Below are 14644 nucleotides of genomic sequence, written 5' to 3'. Positions count from 1 at the left end.
GATCCACCGTCCTCACCAGCGGCGCATCCACCACTTTCCAGGTCGCGGCTCTTAAAATTTGTAAGCAGATCCCAGGACGCATATTCAAGTAGCATTTGTCGAAGAGTATAAGTCCACCGTCCGTCCAGCAATGCGACCTCTTCGTTTTATCGTTCAGCAAGTCCGGCTAGCAAGTCCCGCAAGCAATGCGATAACAAGGTGAGCCACCTTAGCAGGATCCCTCCCGTTTACCGCACGACAGAAATGATTATGCGACAGGATGTTCTCCATGTTGCTCATTCTAGGCGGGCGCTTAACCGCGTACTCGCGGATTGCTCTCTGCTTACGCCGGTAAAGAGCGCAAGCAGAGAGCAAAAGGCGATAGCGCCCTTATCGTTGGGGACGCCACCCCGACCGCATAGTAAGTGTAATCGGGCTCTGGAGTCTTTTCTTGCAGTCCTCAGGTCGTGGGCTTCACTCTCCCCCAGGCGTCTCGCCACTTCCATGGTGTTGTCGATGGTAGGGCCCACAATCAGCTGTGGGTTACTAGCTGATTGTGTAAGGCACGTGGTTGCCAGAGTTGCCCATGGAGAGCGAGCCTTAGGGTAGGGAAATTTCACCGCTCGCTATCTTCTATTTTCTTGCAGAAAAGAATCAGCTTGATTCTCTCTGCTTGCCTTCGTCTGGATCACGTACCTTGTTCGTGATCTCCTACCACTCAAGTCCTGTCTTCGGCGAGGGTGATCAGTTCTCGGCTTTAACCGTGTAGGTTTTGCCAGAACTATGGCTTGTTGACCAGTGAGGAATTAGATACACAGAAAAAGCTCAGAGCAACCAATCCTTCTCACTCTCCATCGAGCACTTTACCTCTCCGTCCCACTCCACCGCTCCGTGCCGTTCCACCTCTCCGCGCTAGCCCACCTCTCCGCCCCAGCCTACTTCATCACCAGTCAAAAACCTTTGGGCATATAAACACCGCCAAAGCTGATGCTAATAAAGAAGTAAACTGGGACAAAGAAGTGGGCAAGCACGAAGCGGTGGAACGGCACGGAGCTGTGCAATGGGACGGAGAGGTAAAGTGCTCGATGAAAAGAAAGATCGTTTGCTATAAGCTTTGTCTGTGTGGCCAACTCCTCATTGGTCAACAAAGATATGTGCTCTCAGAGGTGCCGCTGGACAGTTGGCGATGCACATCTGCGAAGCGGACGTCCAAGTCTGTGCTTGATAGTAATCGCCCACGAAGATCGAGGATTTGGCTGTACAATGCTTATCCATAGAAACTGTCAGCTTATGTTTTATTTGTGCGGTGAGTATATATGCTGAAGATCATAAATCAAGAACCTACCGTGTATATGCAATCCAAGTGCCCGAAGTGTTTGGAATCATAGAGCCGCTAAGTGAGAGAGACAGAGCTTTGGCAGCAGCGCCGGGTAAACGTGATACCAATAAATTAGTGACCCGCACTGCCGCAAGTCAGACTAGTGCTGAAGGCCCGTGGTGATGGAAGCTCCAAGCGAGAGCTCTCAACCCAGTATTAAAGCGACATGAGATACGACTCATTGTATGTGTACTGTATTTATTGTGATCGTATATTAGTTGTCGTCAGAGTGTAAGAGATGAATCTGTCGCTGTCTGAAGTGCGAAATGTCTTGATGTGATGGGAGGATGAGGAGGTTGGTGTCTTGTGTCGTCATGTGGGGTGGGGATCTGTTGTTTTTGCTGTCAGTCAGAGCTCACGAAGGAAGCATTCAAATCCCAATGTGCGGGTAAAATCAAAAATGTGAAGAAGCAATAGGTATGAGAAGCTTTCCGATATCCCTCCTTTGAAGAAGAAAGTGAGGGGCAAGCTAGGGAGGGGTGGCAAGGTAAAAAGAAAGAGAGCCAAGCAGCTCTCAATACTGGCCTTCTGAGGCAGAAGAGGGTAGATCGTAGTAGAAGCTACCTACTATTCTTCTTATAAGGCAAATGCGGGTAGATGAAGGGAGACAACGGGTGAGAATGGAGTTGTGAAGTGCGCACTTTGCCTTCTTTGCCCCACCCCCCCTCTCTCTAAACTTCTCCTGTTCATGCGAAGCAGAAGACAGCTGAGAGAGACGGGATGAGGGATAGATATAGAGCAAAGTAGGATCTTCTTGAACTTCCTCTACAGAAGCAGAGGCAGGCAGAGGAGGTTGGGGAGATGCAAGCTGGCAGGCTGTCCTCTTGCACTCTCCTCTGGCTCTCCTGCCTCACCAAGGAAGCAGAGGAGGTAAAGGAGAGAAACAAGAGTTCAGAGACCACCCATATCATTCTTCTCGCTGTTCTGGAGCAGATAGAGGCAAAGAAGATGAGGGCGAGCGACGAGGGGATGTCAGAGGGGATATAGAGGGGGCGGCGGAGAGGGTCAGAGATGCAGCAGGGGGGCCACCAAGACGTAATGAAGGGAATATAAGCTTACCTCGAGGAGCAGTATATCTAGATCGATGATCTCCAACAGCTAGAGCTCATGATCTCGCAGAACGCACTCGTAATTGTGAAGTTGGTGCTCGCAGAGGAGGTGCAAGCGCGCAAGCGAAGGCGCCAAACACTTGCGAGTTGTCGGGGAATGGTGGCAGGTGTGGAGATGTGGAGATGTGATGTGAGCGGAGATGTGATGTGAGCAGAGATGATTGAGGTTTTCGGAAGCAGCTTTCTATAAATTCAAAACAGTTGTGGATAAGAAGAGTCGTAGCTTTGTCTCCGAAGCGAAGGCACGCTAATCGATTTCGGGCCTAAGTCAAGACTAAGCGCCGATTGCCGCTAGACGGCAGACTCGGTGATACTGATTGGTCTAATTTGCCTGGAATTGAAGAGATATTTCAATTTAAGGTGAATCGGTCTCATCTGTTCATACTGAATTCACATAGGTGATGTATATATCCTTGCGGAGGAGCAGCTGAGACACCCAGCCGGAAGGAAGCAAGACTCGACGATTTCAAATAAACAAACGTGTTATTCTTCTGTCATCCGAACACACTGGGTATTCCACGATTATTGAGTGCCTCCAATGTCGCCGGTTGGCAAGAAGAAGCTGCTGATATCTCCTTGCTCCCAGCTCTCCATTCACGATTCTTAAGCTCCTCCGATCCCTCCGACTCAGACGATATACATCCTCAACGAGAAAGGCACATGAACCGCGACTATCATGTTAAACAAGGTCAATAAAGAGGAGGGGAGCATAGACGGGATTGATTCAAGGCAAGCGTGGCAATGGTTCTGTTCTGTACCCTCGCACAGTGCAGTTACAGTTGTAATCAACGCCTGAAGCATCTATATAATAGCAGTTCAGACTCTGCAACATATCAAGCACACACGAAGGTTAATACTTCAGAGGAAAGATTATATTTGACTCTGTTTGCCCAGCCGGAATGTGCAAGCAAGTTAAAAGCCAATCTCACATGAACAAAGCTGGCCTCGGGGGACTGCCAGAGCAGCACAACTAAACAACGCACTTCAACAGCTCGGAGGGGGCAGATTTGTCTCTCGCGGTTGATATGCTGGTAGTTTGAGAGAATTTTCTGTTGTGGCTATCTGTATCTACAATAAATCGAGTGATAAAGTGGATAGTTATGCCCCCCCTCCCCAATAAAAAAAAAAAAAAAAAAAAAAAAAAAAAGGGAGAAAGAAAAGGACAAAGATGCAACGCAACGCAAAAATTTGAAAGCAAAGAAAACATAACGCCATGCTGCACCACTCAAAGTACGAGGATCCAAATTTCAGCCAGTAACCCAGTAACTTCATCACAGCTCGCGAAGAGCAAGGGACAATCAATCTGATATCAACGCCACCAGCCTACTAACCGAAGCCGACCTTACTCCAAGCACACCTGTGACATCTCGCTGCCTGCAAGTACAAACAATCTGATCCAGCATCTCCCAACGCCTAAAAGACAATGACACCAGCTAACTACTCTCATCCAGTCATCAAACCCCTCCCGGCCCCTTCCCACCAGCAGCCCCCGCCCGAAAGAACTCACTCATAACACCCAGAGCATAACTGAACCCTGCCACACCAATCGCACCAACAAATACCTTCCTCGCCCTACCTTTCCCTCCCTTCTTCTTCTTTCCCCTCTCCCCCTTATTACTGACATCCTTCCAATTGCGCCTACCACTGAAAACAGGCTCCTCACGCCTCACGTCAATGTTGGATTTAAATGGAATCTCGTCCTCCGAGCCGCGAGGGAGATCATGGTTCACGAACCCGGTCGGGGAAGCGAAATCACCAGTTGCGGCCATTGGGGGGGCTTGCATGCCGTCGATCGGGTTCGTGACACGCATACGCTCTGCCGCTGCTAGCTCAGCGGCCGCGTCTCCCTCGCTCTTGATAATTTTAGACGACGCTACAGCAGCGGGGCCAGAGCGCACTTTTCGAAAAACGAGCACGTCGCCGCTCCCAGCGACGATCTCGTAGCCTTGGGATTGTAGCGCAGAAAAGTGTGGGAAGAACTTCGAGGGGTTGGAGAGCCGGAGGAGCACTTCGGCCGGTGTTAGGGGATCTGAGGAATCTGGGACGATGGAGGTCGTCTCGGCAGTGCTAACCGATTGCATGGTTGGGTCGTAGGCGAGGATTTTGTAGAGTGTTGGTTCGGGGGTTTTGGCCAAGGAGTCTGAAGATTGCCCGCCGCTTGCTGAGGTGTTGGTATATTTTGTTTCGAAAGGTGCGGGCTGAAAGACTGGGACTTCACGATGCGCAGGGTTACCTTCGCCATGAGCATCTTCGTAAATGCTCTGGACCGCGCGGATCGGACTAGAATCCTTCTCTCCCGCTGATTTCGGCATGAAATCTGCGGTTCTTCGCCTGGACATATCTGTATGTCGCGAAGCGTTCTTGTCGATTTTCTGCTGGGACTCTGGAGGGGAAAATAGTCTCACCGTCGGCGCGATGTCTCCCTCGCCCTGCATCAAATCTTCTTCTACCTTCCGTTCGACATTTTGAGAAAGGGCGCGATCAAGCGAAGTTTCCATTCTGGGATTTCCGGGATTTGCTGAATAAGGCTCATTCGGCGCAGTCCCAATGATAAATGGCTCTGTGTTACTGTCTTTTCCTGCTTTGGACTTAGACATCAATGTCTCCGAGCCTGGATTCGCTGCCCAGCTTGCCTCGAACTCCTCGGGGAAATCACGCACAAAATTACCCGTCATCTTCCTCGGGCTCCTCGTGGGCTCCTCGGGCCAGCCAGCTTCGACTTCGGCAATTTTTGCATCAATGCGTCCCCTGGCATGAGCAGCATGGTTCAGAAGCTCACTGTGCTCGATCCTGAGGTCCTCTACGAGCTTCCGAGAGTTCTCGAGGCCTGGCACCTTTTCGAAAGGGGGTGCAGTCGTATGGCAGAAGGTCTCGAAGTCATGCTGAAGCTCCCTTCGCCTAGCCGTTTTCTGCGCTTCATTCTCCTTCAAATGGCCTTTGGTGATCCCAGACGCTGCACGGACATCGCTTGATCTCAGCAGATCGAGGTCTTCCGCAGCGTCGTCGACGACAGGCTTGAACTTCCTGTCGTTAAAGGACTTGGGAGAAAACGAAAATGTGTTGATAGGTCTATTCTTGCCATTGAAAGGTAAGTGGTAGTTGTTGATCTTCTCATCGTACGCTTCAAGTCCCTCCTGGACAGGGAGATTTTCCTGTTGGCTATTTGAGACTTCTGCGCTTTTCTCGGCGTGAGATCTGCCATGCTCGGGGGGTTTTAGCACCCTATCGAGGTTGCTTTGGGCTCCAGCTGCGCTCAACAGTTCCATACTGTCTACTGGTTCTTTTTGACTGGCTATCTTGTACTCTCGGCACGCTTTCAAAACCGGGTCAAGTCGCCCGCCATTTCCATCATGAGTTATTTTTGTTTCTTCTGAAGTTATTTCGTACTCCTCAAGTGCTTTCATGACAGGGTTCTGTTTCTCCAGGTCTGTCTCGCCGCTTGTAGAACTCATCGTGGAGCGGGGGAATTTGACCTCGTAGTCCTTGATTGCTCTGACCAAATCATCTCCATATCTTCGTTTCAGTGATTGCCTATACCATTCGGAGACGTCGTACTCCTTGGTCGCGTGTTCAAAATGACCCAGTGGTTCAGACGCCATATCAGACTTTTTGACAGACCCTGCTGGTTCAGTTGGTGTCGATTCACAGTCGTTCATCGCTTGCATAACAGGGTCCTCCGTCAGGGTCTTTACTTCAGATCTCTTACTGTAGCTACATGAACTGTGGTCAGCTTCGGCATCGTGCTCTGCTGGTTCATGGGCACTCTTAGCGATCTTGTCTTCCGATTCGGTGCATGCTTTCCCACCCGATATCTTGTTGTCGTAATGTTTCAGTCCATTCTGCACCGAGTCAGAGTAATCCAGTTCCAAGCCAGCACAGTCATAGAATTTCCCGAATTCGTAGTCGGCTTTCTCATCATAAACATTCAAGCCGTCTTGGTCAGGACCTGTTTTCTGGAGAGGCTCTTCCAATTCCAATAACTTTCTTGAGCTGTCTCGATGCGAGTTAAAATCATTCGCGGATTCTGGTGAGGTTTTATCTGCCGATGCAGTCGGCGGTTCAAATTCGTGGAATTGGGATTGATATTCTTTGGAAACTTTCACGCTATTGTCGTCTGAACTTGGTGCCATCTTTTTGGTCACGGAGGACTCTTTAGGAGTTCTTCGGTTAGTAATCGGGTCAATCTCATATTCGGGCTCGATGGAGGTGTCCATATACTGGTGAAACCGTTTCCGGAATCCCTCTTGTCCATATGTTATGGAATTCGCTGAATCGTTTGATGAGTCGGTTCTGGACGTCGCGTCTGGCTCCGGCTTGGTGAAATTGGCACCTTTACTGCCGAACATGGGTGATTTATCACGGATGTATTCATAGACAATACGACGGTTCCTTGCAGGTGCATTCCCGCCAGACTGGGGTTCCTGACTGTGTCGATGGAAATCGTCGACACTTTTCAAGTCATCCACATTGAGCCATCGTCCACCACCTCCGGAATCCTGACCCCGCCATGCGCTGCACCTGAAGCCCTTCAGCCCAGCATGCTTGGAGTCTATTGGAAAGTGCCGATCCCAAGACAGCTTCCTATTCAATGCTACAATATACTTGTGTTTCTCTATTCGTCGATATCGACGCTGGGTTTCTTTCTGGAAGGTAGGATCGAGGTAGGATGACCACATGCTCAATCGGAAGTCCCGAACATGTTGATGCGGTCTAGGTCTTCGAGGCAAGCTTCCACTTGGTCTGAGGAGGGTTGTTGACGAAGCTAAAGGGTTTCGCAGTACAACAGAGATCCCTGGGGCCGAGGATATGTTCAAAGAAGACATAGTGATGGTCATCTTCTCCAGTGCATGCTTATCAGCTAGAGACTATTAGACGAGTGACCTTTGTGCCAGATAGATACGAGTCATAGATACCTTCATCCGAATGCTGGCCTGCAGCTGTAAGGTGCTTGCGGGAATTCGACTGTGAGCTGTTTCGAAGCTATCAGATGGAATAATATGGTCGTGGCTAGGAGCTACGGTAGCTCACTGTCGGAGGGTTTGATGAGCTTTACAGCTTTACTCAGCAAACAGTGCGTATTTGTAGTCTTGGGTGAGACTTCATCACAGGCAGACTGATGTAGCTCAGCTGGATTCGATGGGTTTGCTGTCTCGTGGGTTGTGCAGGTGAGATTGGGTTGCTTCGTGTCTCAAGTCCTCACAGTACGGCTTGTCGTAGGGCTCAATAGAAGTCCTTTGATCGAACCAGTAAGTCGAAATTCGATATGGCTCACTGAACAATCAGGGAAGGATATTACATGGGTGAAGTTGTGAGAGGATGTTGGGACGGCGCTCGTTGCAGATGAAGCTCTCTGTTCTGTTTTGATCGTCTGCCAGCCGAGCCTGCTGCCCTCTACCGATGAGATCGGGGAACCAGTCAAAATAGTGCGGGAAACTCTCCGTCATAAGCCGAAAGGCGCATTCAAGGTATTTGTTACTGACTGGTAATTGTATTCTCGGACACCAGTCGTGTTTGTGTTCCCGCACCCACGATGCGATGCTCTCGGGAGCTGGATTATAGATATATATATACGTGGTATGTATTGAATGAACAAGGGCGCCAATCCAGAATTTGCCAGGGATAAGTGCTTTGCGGTAATGAAGCTATTCGCAGACAGGATGATTGAGAGATCAAGGAATTCTATGGAGATTTTGGACGGAGTGGTTTGGAGTTGGTTTGAGTATTGTATTGGAGGAACGCGGAGAGCCCGTCACGTGTGCGGGGTACAATTAATGAATAAATGCCCTGAATTTCCCGGCCGGAAGGATGTCGAAGAGTAGGCTTGGCAACATAAATTGGCAATGCTTGGCAAGGTGATATCATCGTCTGGCGGGACGGGGCGGAGCGGGGCGGGGTAGGGCAGGGCAGGGCACTCCGAGTGCAAGGCGAGTGAGTGCAATAATATTTTCATCTCTACTCAACTCGACTCGACTTAAACCCAACCCAACCCAACCCAACTTCGATGAAGATCGACTCGGCCACCTTCTTACTCCTCCAATTGTCCACTTCGCCCAATATGCTACTCGCTTAGAATCCTTGCAGATACCATATCACGACCCAATTCCATTCCCTTTCAGTCTTCATCAACTCAGTTTCCTCAACCTGTCCCGTAACAACGCCCCTTCCGTTCGAGCAGATAGACACTCCATACTACAGGTAGAAAACTTCTGGAGCTCCTGGCCTCACTCGCGCTAACCTGGATACCTCCCAACGCGAGAGCAAGGCAGTTGAGGATCCACACAACTATGAGCAAACGACAATTCAAGTCGCAGGCCTCAAGCAGCCGGGCGGCATCGGGGGTGGGATTCGGAGGCTTCGGCTCGACCTCGTCAAGGAGTACTCTGTCCTATTTGACTGAGCCCCCGAATCTGTCTGGAATCAGCGACGCGAACGTGGTTGTGGCGTTCAAGAACTTGTCCAAGAAGGATGGTACAACTAAGTCGAAAGCGCTAGAGGATCTGCGGGCATACGTGCAAGCCCATCCTTTCGAGAAAGACGGAGGCGTAGAGGATGCCGTATTGGAAGCATGGGTGTGTGTTCTCGCTTTGAATTGGGCAGGGTGGAATTAGTGTTGCTGAACGTATATAGGTCAAATTCTATCCTCGCATCTCTATCGACAACTCTCGTCGTGTCCGCGAACTCTCTCATAACCTGCAGTATGAACTCCTGAAATCAGCTAGAAAGCGGATGGAAAAATACATCCCCAAAATTGTTGGCAGTTGGTTGGGGGGAACATATGATAGAGACAGAGCTGTGGCAAGGGCTGCAAGCGATGGAACGAGGTCATTCCTCGACACTCAAGCCAAAATGACCGTCTTCTACAAACGATGCGAAGTTCCGGTCCTCGAATACGCCCAGGAGGCTCTCGAGGAGACACCGCAAACTCTAAGCGACGAGAGGACCATGAGTGCAGATGATGTCCAAGCCAAGTACTTTCGAGTAGTTGGATCCAGTCTCTCTCTGATCGCCAACTTGCTAGCAACATTGGACAAGGACGAAATTTCCAAGCACCAGGACAAGTACGAGGTCATTTTGTCTGGCAACAAGACCTTGTGGTCTTTCGTGAATTGCGATGATGCATTTGTTCGGAGAGCAACCTCCCAGCTGTTGGCAATTTGCTTGGCAAATTTACCTGTGGCTATCGAAGCCGACTTGAAACTGATCAGCCACATATTCATCGCCGAAGCGCTGAAGTCCTCTCAGACCATGTCTGCGTTCCAGCTCTTGAATGTGCTGGGCGTACTGACCTCGAAATATCCCGAGGTATGGACTTCATCTTACAAAGCTAGAAAGGATCCCCTTTCTAAACTCCGTTCTTTTGTCGAAAAAGGTTCGCAAGGAGGACCTCCGGATTACTGGACCAATTTGGGTGCTGTTGTTCTCAATCTCCCTGAGGGGGTCCTTCCTCCTCAGCCTGATGCCCTGTTAGATTTTCTGACGGCGTTCCGCAATGGCGTTTCCAATAGAGAGGAGCCCAGAACAAATGCTTCAATAGCATGGGCTACTTATTTCGAAATTGCGGAGCGCTTCATTTCTTTGCTATCGCCAGAAAGTGTGCAGGGAAAGTTCTTACCAGAAGGCATTTTCCCGTTCTTCGAGCAATATCTTCATCCGAATCCAGCAAATAATAGCTGGGCCATTGGCAGTAACATTTCCACCCTGGCCAAAGGCTTGGGAATTTGCTTGTCATACAAGGGCGACGGTAAGATTGCGCTCGGTGCTGAGTGGGCCAGGCTCGAAGATGACTTTGTCTCCAAAATTCTCACTTCGTTACCCGAACAGTCAAAAGATTACCATGCTTCTCAGACTGCTGTAATTTCAATCAGCCATCGTTGGTTCAAATTATTAGCAGAGGTTCTTCGATCGAAGCAACAGGACTCTATCGACCTCGTTCTGCCCTCTTCGCAACGTATCGTCAAAAAATGTCTGGAATCAATTGTCAGCAGGAACGGCAAGCCATACTCCGCAGCGGCCACCGTGGAAGCGGCATTGCGACTCACTCCAGCCGTTGTAGAAAGCTCGCCTGAGACCCTGGTGGCCCTAAGATCATTCCTTGAAGATGATCTACCCAAGTTAGTTCTGTCTCCTTCAGAACCATATCTCATTTCGATCTTGAATCTTTTTGGTTCGTTGTCAGACGAAGAAGAAAAATACAGAAGCATTTGGGACAAGACCATCGATGGTCTTCTAGCACTGCCTAATGATGCGAGCCAGTCCCAAGCGATTGCCAAAATGTTAGCGAATGATGCAGTGTCCAAGGTGGCTCAAAATAACCATGCCCTCCAGGAATTTATGGTCAGTGGTAGCTTCAACGCTATGCAGGGGAATGCTGAAGGTCGCACTCTGTTTGAAGCTGCAATGACCTTCAACTCCTTTTCATCTCCTGCATCTGTTCGTGTTCTAAACAAAATACTCGCATCTCTCGATGTAGACAACCCTGACCTGGATGGCGCTTTGAAGTCACTTGAATTTGTATCGAGGAATCAACCCGGTCTTTTGAGCCGCTTAGGCGATATACACGTTACTCTGATCACGAAGTTGCTGGGCTTGACTGAGCTGACAGACTCTCCGATCGCCTCTCGTGCTAACACTTTGAGGACTGCGATTGAGAAATCAATCAGCTCTGCAGATTCGAAGAGCCCTCAGCAAAGCTCAATCGTGTATGTTATACGAGAAAATCTCGAAACTGCCAGTCCTCAATCATTATCGTAAGCTATATGACCTTCTACCGGGATACCAAGACTGACTGTTGTACAGAGTCGAGACACTTGTTCAGCAAGCCAGAAATCTCATAGCACAGTCCCCGCAATCAACTTTGGGGGCAATTTTTCCAGATACAGATATATGGCTAGCAGCCATGGGCCCGCTTCTCCGCCAGCAACCAAATCCAGCGCTCGGTGTGATGCGGCCATTCGCTGGAGCCGTATTTCTGTTGCATCAGTCTTCAGCGGACACTGTTTCGCGGCCACCTAGAGATTTCAACGGATACTCTGCGCCGCTGAGGATGGCAATGTATACATCTAGCTTGCTGCTCCACGAGGATCTCTCGGATGTCTTACCTGAAGACTTGCAAGTCAAGCTATTCTACCTCCTGGCCATAACCTACGAGCTTGTCAACGATCAAATCGATTTGCTTGAAGATAATAAATTGTTCCAATCACATCAAGAGACCGACACCATGAATGAGGTCATGCAGTTTCTACGGGACGTTCGTGAGATTCTCAGCGATGCAGCCGAGAATGCCGTGTCATGGCGCGACTCGGTTTCTGGAAAGCAATCGCCTGAAGACATGTCTAGCGTGGTTCATTCTTTGGTACGGAACCTCATCGAGTCGTCGAGTACCGATGCCCCGACATCTTACTACGCATCGAAGGCATTGAGTAGTCTGGTGCAAGCGCTTGTGTCTACCCACGGTTGGCAGAATGAAGGTGGCGAGGGATGGCTTTCGAAGCTAGACATTTTCAAGACCGCGACAACTAATATACTGGGTGCGACGGCAATCTTGATCGGACTTGGAGATAGTCTCCGCTCTAGCAAGCTCATCAACAATCTCTGCAACCGACTCATCAGTGATGTAGCAGGGGCTAAGGCAGAGTCTGAAAAGACTCTAGGCTTGATGGTACTCATGAACTCCGTCTTGGCAGTCTACGATGACGAGGATCTACCAGTCGCCAACAATCGGCTGGTATTTGCGATCAAACAGATACTCTCTTGGACGGACGATTTGGCTGTAACGGACACTCGACTTGCCTCTGAAGTTTGTCGCGCACTGCAAAAGCTTTTGCCTGCCATCAAAGACGTCTACGGCTCGTATTGGGAAACTACCTTCGAATTCTGTGTATCCATCTGGGATTCAAGCAGCGATGGTTGCCTATCAGATGAGCGACTCCCAATGATAGGCATGTCTTTGAAGCTGTTTTCTATCCTGAAAAATATTATCGATGATGCAAATGACGATCTGAAGGAAGCCCATGATGCGTGTCTCGAACAAATTTGCGATGGCTTGGTGTCGCTTCTGAAGCTCGAGCGATCGAAGGAAACTCAACCTCTCAAATTCGTGGATAGCTTGCTATCACGACAGGTGGTGAGGATTCCATCGGACCGTATAAAGGATTTGTCAGAATTTTACCCTCTGCTGGCATCCGACTTTGAAATGATTCAATCTGCCGCGTTTGATTTCCTTCATAAAGCTCTACCTAAGGTTCAACAGGAGCTCTCCGTCAATGTTCTTTTGGATGGAACAAGTAAGTCCACCGCATCACTGAATCAAGTAATCTCATACTAAAAGTATCAGGCGCTGCGCTACCTCTTGAACTTCTCTCACTCCTCCTCAATACTCCCTCGACTGCTGACATCCCCGATGCAACCTCCTTTCCTCCGTCCATCCGCGGCTACCTCCTATCGTGGCTGATCGTCTACGAATCTTACAAAACCGCCTCGCTCAAAGTTCGCAATGACTACTCCGAACTCCTCAAATCAGAAGATTATATTTCTCCCCTCTTAAACTTCATGTTCACCGTCCTCGGCCATTCATCCGCCACCCCACTCAACCTCGAACGCGCCCGCATAGACCCCTCCATGATCCGCTCTTATTCTATGTGGAAAGCAATGGACTCCGAGTCCCCCTCGCGTAGCATGAACTGGCTCCTCGTCAACATCTACTATCTCTCTCTTTGCTTCACTCCCGGCTTAGTACGGACATGGTGGTTCAGCTGCGACTCGCGTCAAACCTCTCTTGCAGTCGATTCTTGGACACAGCGATTCTTCGCCCCCTTAGTAATAGAAGACTCTCTCAACGAAGTGGAGAAATGGTCTCACGACCAAGGAATCCAGGCAGACGACGGAAAGGAACTCATAATCAAAGTTTCCAAACGCTCACAGGAGATATTCGCCGGCTATGAGGTCGATGACCTCACGATGCGAATCGTGATCCGCTTCCCGAGCAACTACCCCCTAGTCGGCGTCTCCGTCGACGGCATCACCCGTGTCGTCGCGTCCCAAACTAAATGGAACTCCTGGCTTCGCAACACCCAGGGTGTCATCACTTTCTCCAACGGGTCTGTCATCGACGGCCTGATCGCATTCCAGAAGAACGTCACGGGCGCTTTAAAGGGCCATACCGAGTGTGCGATTTGCTACAGCATTATTGGGCCGGACCGCAAGACGCCGGAAAAGCGGTGCGGGACGTGCGGAAACCTGTTCCATAGTGGTTGTTTGTTCAAGTGGTTTTCGAGTAGTAACCAGAGCACCTGTCCGCTTTGTAGGAATCCGTTTAATTATGGATTGCAGAGTTCGCGGAGGAGGGCGGATTAGGATGGCAGGGGCATGGGGAAAGGGAGAAATGTAAGCGCGGACGAGCCTAGGAGTTGATCAAATTGGTAATACAAAAATCAACTAAATAACGCTCTTATTTTGGCTGGCTCGGCATCAACTTCTTCCATGCCTTGTCTTATAATATTTCTAACTGGGTGTAGGCGTTGGTCTGTGGTTTTTTGGTACCGATGTCACTCTGGAGCCTGTTTCTTTTATCTATGCCGTGCGACCATTGGAGTTTAAGAAGGCAAAGACAGGGAAGGGGTCTGTTTTATTTTTGCAAGCCGAATGAAATCCCCAAGAACAGCGTCGCGCTTCCATGTTAGGCCATTCTGTCAAGAAAGTCGAGAAACTTTCATCTGATCTCGTACTTTGGAAATGAATGTACCGGGCGCTTCTCTGGTTCAAGCCGGAAATTCTAGGCTAAGGTACTCGCTCGTTCCAATGAAAGCGTCTAGCTCCGATTCATGCTTGCCTAATAAAACAGGCTCCTGTATGTACACTTCACGGAAACTTCAAAAAACGCCTGACTGCGACCTGGCAGTCGTTGAACATAATCTTCTATCTATCAAGGTACCTTTTCACGAAGCTCGAAAGAAGGGTCATGGCCTCGGTTTTTCCTCAGGGAAATAAATCATCAGGTGTAGGTACGAAGCCAACCTGCTCTAGGGCTCTCGCTTAGCAGAGCAGTGTCAACAGAGAGAGATATACATAGTGGGTTATTGTTATGATGACGACCGTTTTTTACCATTTCTCTGATCCTTCTTAGAAGGGTGGGAAGAAAGAAGAGGAAAAGAAGAGGAGAACATGAGAATTGGGGAGGGGA

At 49.5% G+C, this 14644-nt stretch overlaps 3 protein-coding genes across 3 annotated transcripts; 1 reads left to right on the top strand and 2 right to left on the bottom strand.

Moving 5' to 3' along the window:
• Nucleotides 1-612: 612 nt before the first annotated feature.
• L3040_002029 (uncharacterized protein) lies at nucleotides 613-1365 on the bottom strand (the record flags this gene model as incomplete). The annotated part of the gene is made up of 4 exons (XM_066156983.1): nucleotides 613-619; nucleotides 676-760; nucleotides 1172-1245; nucleotides 1325-1365. 4 exons carry the CDS (start codon nucleotides 1363-1365, stop codon nucleotides 613-615), a joined length of 207 nt encoding a protein of 68 aa, XP_066012983.1.
• A 2555-nt stretch (nucleotides 1366-3920) lies between these two features.
• On the bottom strand, nucleotides 3921-7569 carry L3040_002028 (uncharacterized protein; the record flags this gene model as incomplete). Its single annotated transcript, XM_007289408.2, has 3 exons — nucleotides 3921-7324; nucleotides 7380-7428; nucleotides 7537-7569. 3 exons carry the CDS (start codon nucleotides 7567-7569, stop codon nucleotides 3921-3923), a joined length of 3486 nt encoding a protein of 1161 aa, XP_007289470.2.
• Nucleotides 7570-8750: 1181 nt separating this feature from the next.
• Nucleotides 8751-13818, top strand: L3040_002027 (uncharacterized protein; the record flags this gene model as incomplete). Its single annotated transcript, XM_007289409.1, has 4 exons — nucleotides 8751-9035; nucleotides 9094-11213; nucleotides 11263-12749; nucleotides 12800-13818. The coding sequence occupies 4 exons, from the start codon at nucleotides 8751-8753 to the stop codon at nucleotides 13816-13818; spliced, it is 4911 nt and encodes a 1636-aa protein (XP_007289471.1).
• Between the last annotated feature and the right edge of the window lie 826 nt (nucleotides 13819-14644).

The sequence above is a fragment of the Drepanopeziza brunnea genome (genome assembly GCF_022702325.1).
Source record: "Drepanopeziza brunnea f. sp. 'multigermtubi' strain 214-2 chromosome Unknown ctg2, whole genome shotgun sequence".
Lineage (NCBI taxonomy): Eukaryota > Fungi > Ascomycota > Leotiomycetes > Helotiales > Drepanopezizaceae > Drepanopeziza > Drepanopeziza brunnea.
This window is presented reverse-complemented; position numbering and strand designations above follow the sequence as displayed.